The sequence below is a fragment of the Pecten maximus genome, chromosome 3 (assembly GCF_902652985.1).
Source record: "Pecten maximus chromosome 3, xPecMax1.1, whole genome shotgun sequence".
NCBI classification, from domain to species: Eukaryota; Metazoa; Mollusca; class Bivalvia; order Pectinida; family Pectinidae; genus Pecten; species Pecten maximus.
The window spans coordinates 13,371,969-13,389,326 of record NC_047017.1 but is presented as its reverse complement, the minus strand read 5'-3'; the positions used below and the strand labels follow the sequence as shown (position 1 = coordinate 13,389,326).

Here is a 17,358-nt window from a genome sequence, read left to right as displayed (position 1 = left end):
TGTACAGAGTTTTAATATACTAATGTACAGACTGTGATCAAACATCTTCAATTTTATGTATAGAATACAGAGTAAGCTACATATTATAATTTATTTTAAGTAGATGCATTATTTTTTTTTTTTTCTAAATTCATTAAATTATTGATCAAGTTTATGTCTTTTTTATATTTTTGGAATGTTATAATATTACACACAATATACATTCTTCAGATGATAAAATTTCAAATGCCACAGGAATGGGTTTTTTTTTTGTCCCAGCTGGTCTTAATGAATATGATTCAACTTTTAAATCATATTTCATTTGCTTGAAATGAAATGTAAACTTCTCACAAAATGTTTGATTATCACCATCACCTTAGTCCTCTTCAGGTCTTCATTCATATCCATATTGTTAACATTGTTTTAGCAGGATACCATGCGATTGATTTAATATAAAAAATTGCAGTTTATCTATATAAATCAGGAAAAGTCAATTGATTTAAAATTCTGGATTTCCGAATCCCACTGCTTGCTGTACTTCCTGTATCTCTGCCAGTAATTCCTGATCTTGTAGATTTACCTAAAAGGAAAACAGATATAACAGTTGGTTAAAAAATCTTGAATTCTAGTTCTATCAATAACATTTCCACCTTATAATATTCTAGAGACCAGGGAATCTGTTCAGTGCCCTTACAGATGGCTACATTGTGTTATCATACCACAGCCTCCCAAAACACATACGCACTCACCACACACATGCATGTTGCACGCACGGGAGGCCGTCCTTAAATGACCTTAGCTGTTAATAGGACGTTAAACAAAATAAACCAAACCAAAGTTATATGCGAGGGATTTCAAATTTATACAAAAATATATTGGGATGTTAATTATTGATGAGACATGGCTTACCTTAAGAGCGTATTTGTAGGCCTGTTCTGACTCCAGCTGGCGGCCCGTCTTTAGACAAACCAGGGAAAGGTAGGCCCACACCTCTGGGTCAGTATTGTTTAGGATATTAGCCTCTGACAGAGCATCCTCAGCCTCTGAAAGTTCATCGAGCTGCAAAGACAAATATCAAATTATGTAGAATGGTCAAAATGACCAAATACAATTTTCACAATTAAGGGACTAAAATGGTGATCAGAGAATACTGATTTTTCAATAGGTACTAATAATGATTAACGTAATAAAACAAATCAGAATCTATAAAGTACAGAAGTGTTGGTATCATGTGACAAATTTACTTGATATGGATGACTATTCAGTCTATTGATCTAGAATTTTGCTTACAGTCTTACCCGGATATAATGAAATCCTGGGGGCTTGAGAATTTGTTCATAATAACCGAGTTTCAATACATAACCAGGTTTATCAGTTTAGCTTACAGAGTTAATCCTCTTGTTTGTAATGATAACAACAAGTTTAGATAAAACTGTATTATATACATGTAATAATGCTTCTGATTCCATCTCAAAAAGAGTATAAATGTCAACAAATTAAACTATATATAAGCAGGATTTCAACGTATCCGAGTTCAATACAAGTTGGTTAGACTGTATATAGATATGTAAGTTCAGTTAATCAAGGGTTATACAAAGGTTACTCTCCATTTCATATGTCAAATCATGTTTTTTTTTTTGGAAATCAGTTTTTGTTGACAAAGTTCTAATGTGGCACTAAAAAGGTAAACAATCAAATTTGGACTGATGAATGTAGGTGCAACAGTGTTTTCTCTTTTTCTATGCATCTAATTGTTTTCAATAGACAGGAGTAGAGGAAATTGCATTCTATGAAGGACTGATGAGTTGTGGTGAGGCCTGATGACAACTTACTCTGTAACAGGCAATACCAACACCTAACCAGGACACGCAGGAAGGAGACCGTTTACAAGCCAGCAGGAATGTATTTTTGGCATCTTCAAACTGAAAAATAAGTTACAAGTTTTCAACCAAGGTGTATAAAACAGCAACAGTATCAATTTCATAATATTATATTAACATTCATATATTAGCATTACCGATAGCTATATAAAGTCTATTATAAAATTTTAACACACTGGCCCATTGATGTATTAACTCATCCCATTCTGTTTATAATAGACAGAAAAATGGGCTTCCTCTTCCCCACTCGAGACTATACATTGTATAGTCAACAAGCTAATATAAAGCTGATGTTATTTAAGTGTTTATGTGTTGAAAACCAACAAGTATCCAATACAAAAAGGTGTTTAAGACTTTCAAAACAAATTTTCTGATAAATTTCTCTTTATTTCATTCAGGTTACATTTAATGTAACAGGTGATATTTTCTTCATAGGTTGTAAATGAAAACAATATGGTGGTTTGCTACATATTCACCTTAGATATCACGGTGTGGACATTGCATATTTGTCAATTCAACATCTAGATCTAATTTAGTTAAAATTTCTCAACATACAATGATAGCACTAGCTTTTGTGTTTCTGTATGGAAAAAAACAGCACATCAGAAATGCACTTATTTACTGCACAGAACCCCAAAAGAATACAAAGCACACAAACAGTTAATGTATGTTATACAAAATAATTTGATGACATTTTGATGAGTGTAATCTGCACTGTGGAGAGTTTTAATGAACAGAAAAGGATAATTCATAACGTATCTTGGTAAATATTTATATCCACGAATGTAGTTTTCCAGATTTGAAAAATGAGAAAAAATATTTACCTTACGATCCTGTAAGTAAATGGAGGCCAGACGTAGGTAGATGGAATGCATCTCTGAAGCATCTGACACAAAGGATATGGTGCGTTCATAGCAGTCCCTGGCGTTGTTTGTATCTCCGGTCATGTATTTTACATGGCCAAGCAATGCCCAGGCATCCGGATTCTGCGACAAGTAAATATATGAGGATCAATTAATTTTCAAAATAGTAAAAAGAAAAATCAGAGCAAAGTACTGTTTTGTTAATATGATAGCTATATCTATTTAAGAACATCTTGGAAAAAATCCTACCTTATATAATTAAATCTGAATATACATATAAAAATATTTGAATGTGTACCAACATGTCGATTTTATTAGGTGACCTATTATGATGGCCTTTTTACCCGGCATGGTGTGTTGTCAGGCATGCATTTTAAATAATTTACTTTTGCAACTTATTATCATTAAAGAAGAGGCACGAGTCATGATATTGGGCCAGTAACATGTTTTATTTCCCCTATTGGGCCCCCTTTCTCCCATTTCAAGAGTGAATTGCATTTTTTGGATTGTTTTGAATTTTGTCCAGACAATATTTTAAAAAGTACATGTACCATATCTGCATCATTTTTGATGATTTGACCTTGAGACTTTGCACACACCTTCATAGGAACATATTCTTTAAAATGTGACCTAAATAAACCATTTTAAAAGAATTTTAATTTTTTTTTTTTCATCAGCAAACTGTCCCCTGTGACCTTGAATGAAGGTCAAGGTCAATGATAAGCGTAACATTTGTAGCCAGCCATCCATGCTATTGATGTGCCAAATTTTTGACCTGTTTTTTTACCTTGACCTCAACACATTTTCTGATAACATGTCATTGAGAAAAGTTTGCCCAGATCAAATTCTAACCAATTTCCTATTAAAGATAAAACAAATTATGCTAAAAATTGTGAGTTTCCTATGTAAATTATAATACCAATTAGACCCTCCCCCAGAGGGAAATGTGAAACCCAGGGGCCATGAAATTTACAATTTTGATATAGCACCTAATTTGGGTCATGAGAAGAAGATTTTTGAAATATCAGTCAATTTTGGTAGGGACAATATAATTTACAATTTCCGTAGACCTTAAGCCAAGGAAGGTTTCGGCAAATTTCATCAAATATAGTTCAGGAGTTTTTGAGAGGAAGTTGAAAATGTGAAATTGCTAACTGACGATGGACGACGATGGGAAAAGCGTTGCTCAGGTGACCTAAAAACTCTGAAAAAAAGGAATTAAAGTTAGAAATATATCTCCAGCTCACCTGATGGTCAAACTGTAGGGCCTCGGTAAGACTCTCTTCTGCATCATTGAACTCCTTCTTCTGCAGTTTGAGGCGGGCATAACAGATATGATAGTCTGAAGTTGGACCACCTGTAGGTGTCAACAGCTCATGGGCTAAAGCTCTCTCTGTGAACTGTAATGAATGACAGTATATTGATAACAAAATGCAACATTTTGTTTAATTCCTTTGCCTGTTATGTCTGTCATTTCAACTTGTCAAATTTAAATATCAATTTTCTGTCATGCTACTTGTGAAATAAGTATAATTGATATAGCTAAAGCAATACATTTTCCCTACCGGTCCTCACTAAAAATAACTGTAACCTGTCAGAGATATTATGGTACTTTGTACTTTTGTGAAGTTTGATAAAAAATCCCTCAAGGAATGTCAAGCTGCTAGAGTACTGACAAAGGAGTTAAAAAAAAAAAAGGGGGGGGGGGGGGGGACAGTGACCTTGACCTTGACCCAACAATCCTGAATGTTTAACTTGTCCTAGATAAAACAATCCTTTGTATTTTTGTGAAGTTTGATAAAAAAAACAACCAGGGAATGAAGCTGCCAGAGCAATGAAAGGGATTTTCTAAAATAGGTACATACAAGACGGACAGAGAGGAAAACTATAGTCCACTGGTAGATGATGACTTATAAATATGATGCTCCATGAATACAACCATTAAATTTTCTTTCTTTTAATTATTACAATAGTTATTATGTATTGCTTTTTTCAGGAAGGTTTTCATTTATTTGCTTTGATATTACTTATTTTTGTATTATTTCATGTTACTTACAGGCACGGCCTTGACTTCAAGCAGCCAATCGATGGCCTGCATGTAAACGCTGCACTTAGGAATTGGTGTTGGCTCTCTGGGAGGTTGTTCTTCCTGGGTGTCGTCAGCAGGTTGGGGTGTACCTCTCTGGCTACCAAGCTTTAGCTGACTTCCTGGACGGGACATGCTACTGTCGCTTTTCAGTTTGCTTCCTAATACGGGTGAAAAGGAAAATGTATTCAGACTCACTTTAATATTACACAGAAAATGTAAATTGTATGAAAATATCTTTATTTTGTTGGGAGTTTTCCTTACACTTTTCTTGAAGTGAACACAGTCTTTCTGTGTTTTATAAACATGTATGTTATCATAAATATGAGAAAAAGAAAGATTTCATATATAAATATAATTTGATTTGCAAATTTTAATTGTAGGAGACATATATAAAGAAAACCCAAAGTAAAATAAAGATTTCTGTTAGTTATTCATTCTTAGTTATAAACATTTCAAACACTGAGTAAAATATGGTGTTATTTCTGTTTAAAATGTAATGCGAGTATATAGCATATGATATATATTTTTAAAAGGGGAATGTGTTAAATAAGAATAAAATATGTATTAAAATTTCCTTTTTATACAAATCATAATCTATTAATTGTGAAAAAAGATATTTTATACTCTTTGCATACTTATGCTGAAAACAGGTGTAAAATTAATTTCAAAACACAAAACTGTTTTAACATGTGAAGTACCTAAAACCAATGTCATTCTAAAAAAAAAAAAAAAAACAAACAAACCAATATTGCATATAAGAACACAATTCTGCATATTCATTTAATTTTGACAAACCAATTTTTTTTCCTTAGATCTATAAACACACATGGTTATTTCAACTACAAAAACCTTCTTAAGTCTGATGGGACTTGGTTAGTTTGTGTTCTTTTATACCAAATTGTTAAACAACAACAGATTCACCTCTGGTGTTAATTAAATGTCCAATCCATAGCAGGTTAATTGATTATAAAGACTTTACAAAGAATTGATGCAACATACAAATGTATGGTAGTGAAATGGCCTTAACGATTCATCACAGTGATATATGGTAGTACCTCTTCAAAGAGTAAAGAACATAGCACGGTATGATACAGAAAATAATCTTCAACTTTTCTCACAAGAATATTTCAGACAAAATGATTTGAAAATTTTTAGAGGTAATTTAAATTGGTAAATGTGGCATATCCCATATCTTCATATGACAAACATAATAAAACTTCTTACTTATTTCTTTTTAAATTGTTTTGTAAATTCTTATATTTCCATAGTCACCTTCTTTTACCTATTCTTTCAATGAAAGAAAACACAGCATACCAATGTATATAAAAATTATGTTGAGATACAAACTTTTTGCAGATTTTGGATTTTGGAGGATAACATTTGTCATATCTATGAATATTCTTCAAAATCTCTCTAATGTAATCAGCATTAAAAAAAATGTCAATTTCACAAAAATATATTCATTACAATTTTTGCAACAGAATTTGAGCCTATTTCTTTAACAAAAAAGAAAAAATGAATGAACTCAGATGTGAATATATCAGTTATGTGTGATATGGTGATTGGGTAGAGGAATCGGGGGGGGGAGAAAATTATTGGTACAGATATTCGGCCAAAAACATTTCATCTGTACACAATCAAGGTTTATATGTACAAACTTGGCAATCAGGGCACATGCAAAACTTGTGATGTATATGTGTGATTACAGAGATCGGGGTCAGGAAAATCTCAGCCTCACACAAAACTCCAAACACTGTAACGGCAGTACATGCTGCCCGCCTCACACGTGATTACTATACCTGTGCCTGAATTGTCGGGGTGCAGGTGGGGTTCTACAGATAACAAATCATTGTCACAAGTACTTTTTTCTCACTTCTTAATCTCCTTAATCTTGTATGACACTCATTCAAACTTCAGATTTCAAAAACACCGATTCTGCATGTGTATCATTCATAAATACATCAATGATTATTGGGTTAACATTATAACACAACTTCATGGCAATAAAAATCTTATTCTCAACTTCAAAAGTCAAAAAAAAAAAAATAAGCTGAAATAGCTCAGAATCATTTTTGCTTTCAACTGAAGTTAAATTTTCCAATTTTATTTTACTCCAAAACCACAAATGATAATCAGAGAAGGTTTTCCTGTTTCATCTGATTTTGTTCTATCAAAAAAAATATTAGATTTAATATTTAGCTTAAATCAACTGTTTTACTTTTGTAATAAACAAACATTTATAATTTAAATCTTGTCAAATTTCTTCCAATTAATCATATTCCTTGAAAAGAACTTATTGTTCCTACCAGTTTATGCATACAAATCTTTCAAATGGAGCCATGATTATTGTTTCCCAGTTGCTTACTCCATGGTAGCTACACCACACCTCTCTTACTACAAAAGTTTTTTTTCACAACTTTTCCATAATTAATTCCGCAGTGTGAAACTAAGCCTCTGTGTTAAAAGTTTTTCTTCACAAAAAGGAAAAAAAAAAGAGTGCAAAAATATACAATATCAAACAATTTGATTTGTCTGCTGTTCATTGTGCTGTGAAGCATGCAGTTTCATATCCAGAATAAGCAAAAGGCTGTCGTCATCACTCTGCTGTGAGGGTCGCTTAATCGAAAATAAAAAAAAAGTGCAATTTTGTCTCCGAGTATACTTACTCTTGTGTTTAACTGAGTTTTGACCAGAAAAAATGTAAACTTACTCAATATATGATCATAACATACATTGTTTGTTGTTATCTTAACTGGGGATTTTTCATGAATTGTTAAATTTACTTAATATATGATCATAATACATTGTTTATTTTTGTTTTTTAGCTTTCAATACTTTATATTTTCTATTTAGATTTGAAGCTTTTATTGATTAGGGGAAAACTTATCAAAGCTTTAATTGAATAAAGGTGTTTTTATTTTTGTTTTCATTCTGATAGAACACAATAAAAGAAATCAATATATCTCTACTTTATATACTTTCTATCAGGAAATGTGATCATAGTTAAAGATACACCGTACTCGACTGGCAATAAGCCCCTGCTCCACAATAAGCCCCTCTTCCCCTTTCTATCAAGACTTTTGGAACCAGGCCTACATTCAGTGATAAGCCCTTTCCCTGATTTGGTTCTTTCCCAAAAATCTTCTATCAATAATGATCCACTGTTATATATAGCCTGTGGTTCGACGCTCAGTCTGTATATCTGATGGGAAGATCCGTCTATTACACCGACAGTGTCCAATAAATCAGACCAGTTATCGTGCATGTCCAATCATTGCTGAGGCGTCGACCACTCAACAATATCCGCTTAGGTATCCCATATAATTGTTCTCATTGCATTAAGTTCTCTAGATGCAGTGGATGAAGAAGATGGATGACCGTAATGATATAAAAAATATAAAAATTGATTTCGTGGTGACAGGGAGTGTTCGTGGTTCGCTTCCCTTCGGAACCCCGGTGATACATCCCTCATCATATCCATACATCATACATTCCGCACCGATGCACAGGGGCTTGTATCATATATAGTTATTATATATCCATTATTGTATATTTATTAGTCATGTACACAATTACACGTGTGCAGTGCACATATAGATTGAGTATTATAGCAAAACTACTGTGTTATCATACATGTGCATGTACATCATGTTTTAGACATCAAAACCTGTTTATAACGCAATGCATAAGATATTTTTATTTTACGTTTCGAGACACCCACCCATCCCAAAAGTTTGCAGTCTGTGTCAGCCAATGGGATAGTAGATGTCTATTAAGAATATGTAGATCTGAGTAAGTAGTATGAAATGGCCGTAATGACTTGACTATTACCTGATCTCCGTGTGGCAGATTGTCGCCGGTCAGACATTGACCGTCCACCTCCTGACCTGGCGGAGGTCGGAGGCTTGTCACTCGAAGGCGGGGATGGCTGTTTGGTTTCTGTTGCAACAGCTGGGGGAGGAGCCAATCCCCCTTGGTCCCCGGGGTGGGGGGCTTCTAGTTCTGAAAAATGGCCAGGAGTGGACATGCCAAACATTTCCTTTTCGTAACTAAATACTCTTTTAGTAACTGATTACACTGTGAAACCAATGCATGTGGAAATTTTTGTACATTGAATGTTGAGGATTTTCTTTTAAGACACTGTAAGAAGCCCACGTCTTAGGAACCTCTGTGGAAAACGTTTGATAGGAGGACAATTTTTACTAAGTACATGAAGTTTTATGTGTGTAGCCCAGGGTAACATATCTGGGCCTTTGTACCTGTTATTGTGTGAGTGTGGTAGAATGGTGTATGTGGTCATGTGTGTAGTGTGCATGTCCTGAGTATATCTCAGGCTTGACCAGTGACGAACGGATTGTATGACTTGCCACGGACTTTACCCAGCACTCCCTTCCTACCCGCCCTAAGCCCTCTGTTTCTACCCGCCAACAGTCACTCCAGACTGGGACTCGCAACAGTCCAGTTCTACGAACACATGTCTCTAACATTGTTAGCGCTGGAGTCAGTCTTCACAGACTATGCTCGGGGAGCCTGGTAAGTGTATACATGTGTGAATGGTTTGTACTTTCGTTTCGTGATATAGACTATTCTATATTTGTGTGTGATGGTTGTGTATTTATGTTGTAGGTTTTTCGTGTATACAAATAAAAAAATAGTGAAGAGCCCATGCTCTGTGGTTGTGATTGCCCACCCCGGCATACATGTGTACGCCATGAAAAATGTAATGCAATATCTCGGCTCTTTTATATCACAAACAAAATTCCTGTAAAAGTACATAATTGTTTTCTTTTTAACTATTCTTCGTTTTAAAGTAAAAGTAATTGTGAGCGAGACTTGTCAAACTCTATGTCCGAGATGGCACTTGTGTACAGCATTCTATTTCTATGTTTTTGGTGATGGAATGAAAAATTCACCGTGAATTACTACACAAAAACTAAAATTTAAGCCAGTGAATGTACAAATATTCAAGTGAATGTTTTTTTGTTATCAAAATGTGTTCAATATTCAACATGCAACTAAGTTTCATGTGGATTCACAATATCTTATTAAAATAGACTAAAATAGGAATTGTCACGAACTGCTAGACACTATATCAAATACATGAATGTAAGGAAAAGTGACAGTGAATAATGTTTCTATCTAAATTAGTGAAAATAGGAATTAGATCTGATGGACATAAATTTTGCTTGAGATATATTACAGTGAATGAAACTTTAACCTTTTTAATCTGACACAATAAGAGACAACATATATCGGACAAATTAGGATGTCAGAATACTCGGGGATCAGGTTTGACAGGTTTCACTTATGTTTACGTAACCTTGAATAATTTATATGTAAAACGCTACCTTCCCCAGTAACATCCATGTCTTTCTTGTCTTTAGCCATTTCTTCCTCCCTCTGCTGACGGACAGATGACCATGCCGCAGCCTGATTCAACTTATTGGCTTCAATGTAGGCCATTTCTGCTCCAATCTCATTGTTGACAGTGTCATAAAACAAACCTTAAAAGGAAAATTTACTCATGTTTTTTTTTTCAAATTACATTATTCTTTTTACAACCACAACTACTCAATGCATTGAGTGAATCATCATATGAAAGTATGGAGGTGTAAAGTGAAGTGTATTGCCCAAATATCTTTTTTTTTTCTTAGTTGATTATGAGGTCAAATTACCAATGAATATCAATCTATTTAACTGTAGTTTACAAGCCAAAAAACAATGATAGCAAAAATATTCCAATATCTCTCTGACTAGGATATTTTGGTCTTCAGTAAACATATCATTCTAGTCACTGCAAAAAAGCTCTACCTAACATCGTCCAGGCTAGGATGCTCCGAGGATCCACACACGTTGCTGCTTCAAAGAACGTCTCAGCCGCTTCATGTTTCTCCAAGAGTGTACAAACTACGCCATACAGAAGCAATCCCTGAAGGTGTTTCTGGTCGATGGCAATACACTCCTTAAAACATTCCTCAGCTTTTGTGATGTCATTGATGTACAAACAGAATGTGCCATATTCGAACCAATTGGTAGGATCATTCTTGTTGCGGGCAATTCTCTGAAGAAAATAATGAAGATTTAGGAACCATTACCATTTAAGGTGAAATAACCAATTCCTAATTTTAGACAGATATTTTCTACCCAATTGTTCCCGTTATTGTAACTCTTTAATCTGAACTAGTTGCAGTGGATACCAAATCTCTTTCACTGTTGCTATAAATACTCAAATTCCTTCATGCAATGGATAGTCTTACTCTCTTACTTTTCTAAGCATTTACAATGGCTTTAAAACCTTGACATTATTGCCAGAAATCCCCGCTTTTGCGATGTATTGATAGTAAATTCCGACTCTGTTGCTATGACAACTCACCTCCTGATAGTACTTGGTAGCCAATTCAAAGTTCTCATTGACCTCTGCCTCACGGGCAAAGTGCTTGAGCTGGGCAGAGTCTGTGAGTGGAGTGGGCACAGGTGGTTGGTCCTCGAGGGCCAAACTTCGGCCCAGGGCAACATGCATTTGGTCTATCAGGTAAACATAGAGCTCACTAAGGAAAGTCTATGAGAAAAAAACATTATAAGTTAAAACATGAATCAATGGAGACAATACAGTTGGTCTTTCAGCATTTACGCATTTACTAAAATTACAATAAATCTTGTAAATAAGTTTGATTAGGTTAATATTGAAACTAAAAACTTTCTTCTTAAATCTCTTACTGCACATACCAGATTTTTTTGTCTTCAAATGACAAAACATGTAAAATAAATGTTTTTAATTTCAACTTTTTCTTTTTTCTAAGCAATAAATGTTTCTGCCATTTTTTTGTCAGCGTTGAAAAATTAGACATTACATGTATTTCCAGAAGTAAAAAAAAAAAAAAAAAAAAAGATAAATGAAAGTTGCTGCTTTGTCCCAGGGTTTAATCATTAGAGAGTAAAACAGCCTATATATAATTATACCTGCAGCTCCTGTCTGTTGTCAAACGTAGTGGTCTTAAGATACTTCTCTCTCACAATTTTCACCACAGCATGCTTCAGCTGTTCCTTGAAAGCAAAGTATTTTCCAGAGGAGTTCAGCTCATAGATTAGTTTCTGTCTCCTGTCAAGTAGAAAGTGGAAGCCATGATAAAATTTATAACTTTTCAATTTGATGTATGATTCAAATTCAAATAAAAAGGACCTCTTTCATTAACAATAGAATTTTGCCCAAGAACCCATTTGACCAAAACCAGATGTTTTTTGTAGCACCCTTACAGTGAACACTTGAAATAGGTTTCAAAAATTCAAAAGGTACCAGGGGCTATGGCCAAATTAAAGTTGCCCATTAGAGGTGTACAGTGGGGGTAGGTTTTTCATCCAAACTGTATCAAAAGATGATCTTATGTGGTCTAATGATTTTATTTTCTAAAGAGTATGATTTACTGCAAATTATGAACCAAAATATGTATAGAAAATATATGCAATGAATGTATAACATCAATTTATGACAACAGAATAATTCTGATACATTTGCAGAAAAAATATCTACTCCAACTATAATCAATCATTTATTTTTGATGAAATGATATTCTGAACACAAATTTGATCCCATGGGAATCATGACAGTTTATTTCATTTTGTTATTAAATCATACTTATTATAAAAAATTATTTATCTCAGATAAAATAAGTACTTTAAAGACTTCCCAGAAAACCGGTGAATTTATTGGTGGTGTTTTTAAAAATAATTTAATGACATTTACCTTGTCTCCATACTCTCATTAGACTGTGGTTCTTCAGTCTTAAGTTCATCACCAAACTGATCCCTGTGTACAGTAATATTCTATGTCAGTATATCCTTCATATGTTTGAAATGATATCAGTTAACCATATAACAAGAGGCCCAATGGGCCTGTATTGATCATCTGGCTCTACAACAACTTTGAAGTTGATTTAGGTCATTTCTGCAGATAAAATGCTCATAATAACCACTTTATTCAAATATCAAATTATTCATGTCATTACATTTTTCATTCCAGTATAACAATTGGCCTAATATCAAAGTGGGTCAAGGTCATCCATTTGAACAAACTTGGTAGAGCATTATTGAAGCATGCTGCTGGCCCAATATCAGTTCCCTAGGCCTTCTGGTTATTAAGAAGAAGTCATTTGAATTAAAAGTTTACGTACAGCGCATGACAGCTGAAGAAGCACAATGACTATAGGTCATCCTGACCCTTCGTGTCAGATGACCAGCTAATAAATACTACAGTTAAAGACAGACAGACAGAGGAGTGATTACTATAGGGCACTCGTATCTTTGATTTGGGGCCCAATTAGAATTTACTTGCAAAGAAAATTTGCGAACTTTTTCACTTATTCACTTTCTACATTCTCACCTGAATTCATCCAATATCAGGTTAGCTACACTTGCCACTTGATTATGGAAATCCTCCACTGACTGTAAAATTCAAAGAAATACAAACTTTTAAACTGACTTAAAATCATCTTGTATTCAATATATAGATCTCCAAGTTATATGTACCTACCTAGTTAATTGTTCTATTTCTGCAATATACTAGTAGTCTATTGTATACTGATATCTATTGTTAGATCAAAGCCTATCAAATTTAATAATTTATTTTTGCTGTTAAGAAATAATAGTAAAGAAAAAAAGAGGTCATTGGGCCTTATCGGTCACCTGGGTTTTGAAATATTCATAATAGGGGGCCAGTCAGGGTCAACATGTGCATATCATCAATCTGTCATCCCATGCTGATAATGTTAATAATGAATTTCAATATTGTGATTTCCCTTTATAAAAAAACTATAGTTAAGTTTACCCCCTCCCCAGGGGAAAACAAGTAATTTATAATTTTCTTGAAGCACCTTAAGACCCTTCCATATATGAAGAGTATTTTATTCTACCTAACTTGGGTTTTGAGAATAAGTTTTTTTAACTTTCAGTAAATTTGATCCTTGTTGGCCCGGTCCCACCCCTAGGGGTCAATCAGTGCCAATAAACATGTAGTTTACAACAGGCATTCCATACTTATAATTCTAACCAAGTTTCTGTTATTTCCAATGGCAATTGGAACAAATAACGCTCAAAAATGTGATTTCCCTATATAAATCATAGTAAACTTTATCCCCGCCCCAGGGGAAAACGTGAGACCCCAGGGTTATGAAATTCACAATTTTGCTAAAGGATCCTAAGACCTTTCTATCCATGTAGAGTATTTGATTCTACCAAATCTGAAGATTTTTAAAATTTTAGTCAATTTGACACTTTTTGGCCCCTCCCCTTAGGCCCCAGGGGTTTTGGGACCATAAAATTCACAATCTTGGTTGACCTTTGGCCATGGAAGCTTCCTGCCAAATTTCATTGAATTTGGTCTGGCAGTTTTGGAAAAGAAGTCGAAAATGTAAATCGTTTGTCTCAGGTAACCTTAAAATCCCAAATACATTACAATGTTTGATAAATTTTGTATATACACAAAAATAAATCAGAATATCTTACCCGCTGTGCTCCATCAGTACGCTTTGGAAATAGTGGTCTGGGAGGAATGTACTCTGCAACTCTGTAAAATGAGTGTGTCATGTTTAGTTATACTAGGCTAATCCGTAACATCTCTTTCAAAATTCCCAAAAATTTCTTTTCAATTTTTCTTGTCATATTATTTTTTTCAGTCTGATGTCAAATTAAATTTGTAAGAGCCTGATCCATTCTCAATTCCAACATTTCAATGTATTTTTTAGGATACAGTATATACATGTATATATTATATAAGTGTGACCCTGGACGTTAATAGGACGTTAAACAAAATAACCAAACCAAACTTATATAAGTGTAACATTTTTCAAAATATTTTTTAGATATGACAAAGAATACAAAACATGTCAATTTACCTGATTATATATGTTTTAATGATAATGTTTGAATTAATTAAAGGTATTATCATTTAATAATACTTTAATATAGGCATAAATTAAATTTTTGTATGTGAAATAAATGAAAGAAAATTTATAATCTACAGCCTATAGAACAATAACATATCTTTGTAAATATGAAATACTGACCGCCTGGCAAGCTCCTCTGGGGGACGTTTGGGGATAAGGGGGCTGGTCAGTGAGATCTCTAGCATGATATAGGACTTGGAGTCCACATACTGCTGACCTTCCACATTGACCGGTGCTTGACCATCAACTTCGGACCCGGTGTCTGACTTTATGGTCTGAGAAGCCTGAAACATACAGAACAGTATAGCAATGGTGAAACCAATTTAAACATTATTGGGACCAGCTGCTCAAAGTTTTGTTAGGGTAACTTAAAAAAAAAAAAAAAAAAAAATTGCATAACATCTTTGTGTGTTCACAGGCGTCTGGTTAGTAATAATAGAAAAAAATATTATACCCTACTTATACTATATCAACAAGGTGTAACACTTGAAGATCTACAGTACATTGACTGTGGAACGGAAGTAGACTTGATTTGTCGAAAATTACAGTTAATATTGTTTATAGAGTACTAAATTATTCATACTGCCATTTTTTTCTCAGTAAAACCTCGATACACAGCTGGCACTTTCCAATAGAACACAATATGATTGTCATCTTTGGTTTAGTGAAACATAAAAATTAAGCATCCACTAGCTTTTCAGTAAAACATTCCAACATTTTAAAGTAAATATCATTTAACTTGATTTCCAGATATAGTCCTTTAAAAATATACTTGGCGACACATTGAAGGGAATATATAAAATACTTTTTAAGAATGATTTAGTAATGGAATGGTAGGCAGTGTTTCGAAGTTTAACACTGTATATAGCTAGTTTAGTTTTAGCAATTAATAGTATGCAAATAAAGTGTAAATAGACAAATAGAAAATGAACAACACGTATTGACATTTCTGTTGCATGGTAAATACAGCATCTCATTCAGTATATCCATCCTGTCTAATGAGACCATTTTTCATCAAAAATGCTGACAACTTGTGACTGTTAGACACCCAGCAAAGTCTTTGATTGTGAATTGAATCAATGTTCCGGTTTCCTGATTGTTACACTTTGTTGATATAGTAGGAGTAAGGCTAATATTTTTGTCCTATTAATACTAACCAGAAACAAACACCTGTGGTGTGTTCAAAACTATGAACACTTTAATGTTGTTTATTGTGGCTGTCTCACTTGGCTTTCAAACATTATGGACTCTGAATGTAAATTTTGAAGTTTTAATTAATTTTTCCAGAACAAAATTTTCCCATTTTAGTAGTTGTTAAAGCTCAAAAAGCTTTTAAAAAAATTAACAGCTCCTTTGTCTTGTAAAAACAAACATTTATCACTGGAACAAACATTATATTACATTGTCTTTTGTTTTAGTTCTTAGTAGATTTTGATGATACGACTAATTATACATTAATTATGTGTGGACATTTCTTCTTTGACAAGCACAAACATTTTCGCTGGTGGACAATTATTTTTTTATGAACTAGATTAGTTTGAACAAAGCTATGACATCATTATTGTTATGTTATAAATGTAAATAATATGTGTGTGGTTCAAGCAGGTATAATATAAATGTTGTTTTGTTTACTTGTGTAAAATAAAAAAGCCTGTGATTGGATACATTTTGTAACAAATATATTTCTCAACACAAAGTGGATTAAATGTATAATTGTTAAATACAAAGATTCAAATCAAAATATTTAGTAATCTTTATTGGTTGATTACACCAATACAACATTTGCAATTTATGCTGTTGGACCTTTATAACATAAATTCTTGCCCTATTTTTACACTGTGATCTTTTCAGAAGAAATTCTGAAACATAAGTGTGGTATATCTTTAGAAAAAGTTCCTGTTATACAAGGACTATTCATGACATTAAAAATGAAACTTGATTATGCAATAACATATAAAACTATTTTCTGAAATTAGCATCATAAAATTGAATATTTCTTCAAAGCATCACATAGAAATATATCACTGCAAAACATTCAACATGAGCTGACTTTTCAAAATTAATCAAAATTAAAACAAAAATGTTTTTTTTTTCAAAGTCTTATGAGCCTAATGATCAATTAAAATAATAAGTGTACAAAAATTTATTAAAATTAAGATTCATTTCAACTGCTAATTGCAATAATCTTCCCGTCCTTATAGACAAGTTTACTCCTTCTCCTACGAATCAAGACTACTGAGCTCAACAATCACTCATCATCAACCAGACCGATCACCAGTAACACACCACACAGTCTAATACTCTGGTACAAAAACTCACATCTATACTGGACATCTGACCAGTCCAGTGTCACGTTCGTATAAGTATGGGGCTATATATCTAGTATTTTTAAACTATTATTTAAAGATCTTTTATATATAATGTATATATCATACTTTTATATAAGTACCTGTGTCTTGATAAAGGGGCAGATTGCCTCGAAAATTTGACAATTTACTTGTCTATACTGTCGTTATTACTACTTGACAATCATACTTTTATATAATGTATACATATCTTTTTATTTTTTTTTATTGTTAAGTGAGTAAAACCCAATCATTCAAACAAAA

General features: G+C 33.3%; 1 protein-coding gene across 10 annotated transcripts in view; it reads right to left on the bottom strand.

Moving 5' to 3' along the window:
- Positions 1–202: 202 nt before the first annotated feature.
- LOC117323257 (cilia- and flagella-associated protein 70-like) overlaps positions 203–17,358 on the bottom strand; it is a 43,550-nt gene continuing 26,394 nt past the window's right edge. For 8 of the 10 annotated variants that reach the window (XM_033878362.1, XM_033878369.1, XM_033878360.1 and 5 more), the window contains 16 exons: positions 14,870–15,033; positions 14,310–14,370; positions 13,189–13,250; positions 12,553–12,615; positions 11,772–11,910; positions 11,185–11,370; positions 10,623–10,872; positions 10,160–10,315; positions 8,643–8,813; positions 6,611–6,643; positions 4,779–4,969; positions 3,970–4,122; positions 2,684–2,845; positions 1,812–1,901; positions 889–1,038; positions 203–559 (listed from right to left, as the gene is read on the bottom strand). In XM_033878362.1, the coding sequence (XP_033734253.1) occupies positions 479–559; positions 889–1,038; positions 1,812–1,901; positions 2,684–2,845; positions 3,970–4,122; positions 4,779–4,969; positions 6,611–6,643; positions 8,643–8,813; positions 10,160–10,315; positions 10,623–10,872; positions 11,185–11,370; positions 11,772–11,910; positions 12,553–12,615; positions 13,189–13,250; positions 14,310–14,370; positions 14,870–15,033 (2,112 nt within the window). In that variant the 3' untranslated portion in view covers positions 203–478. Of the gene's footprint in view, positions 560–888; positions 1,039–1,811; positions 1,902–2,683; positions 2,846–3,969; positions 4,123–4,778; positions 4,970–6,610; positions 6,644–7,477; positions 7,490–8,642; positions 8,814–10,159; positions 10,316–10,622; positions 10,873–11,184; positions 11,371–11,771; positions 11,911–12,552; positions 12,616–13,188; positions 13,251–14,309; positions 14,371–14,869; positions 15,034–17,358 lie in introns of all 10 variants that reach the window. The other 2 variants (XM_033878361.1, XM_033878363.1) reach the window with 2 other exon arrangements.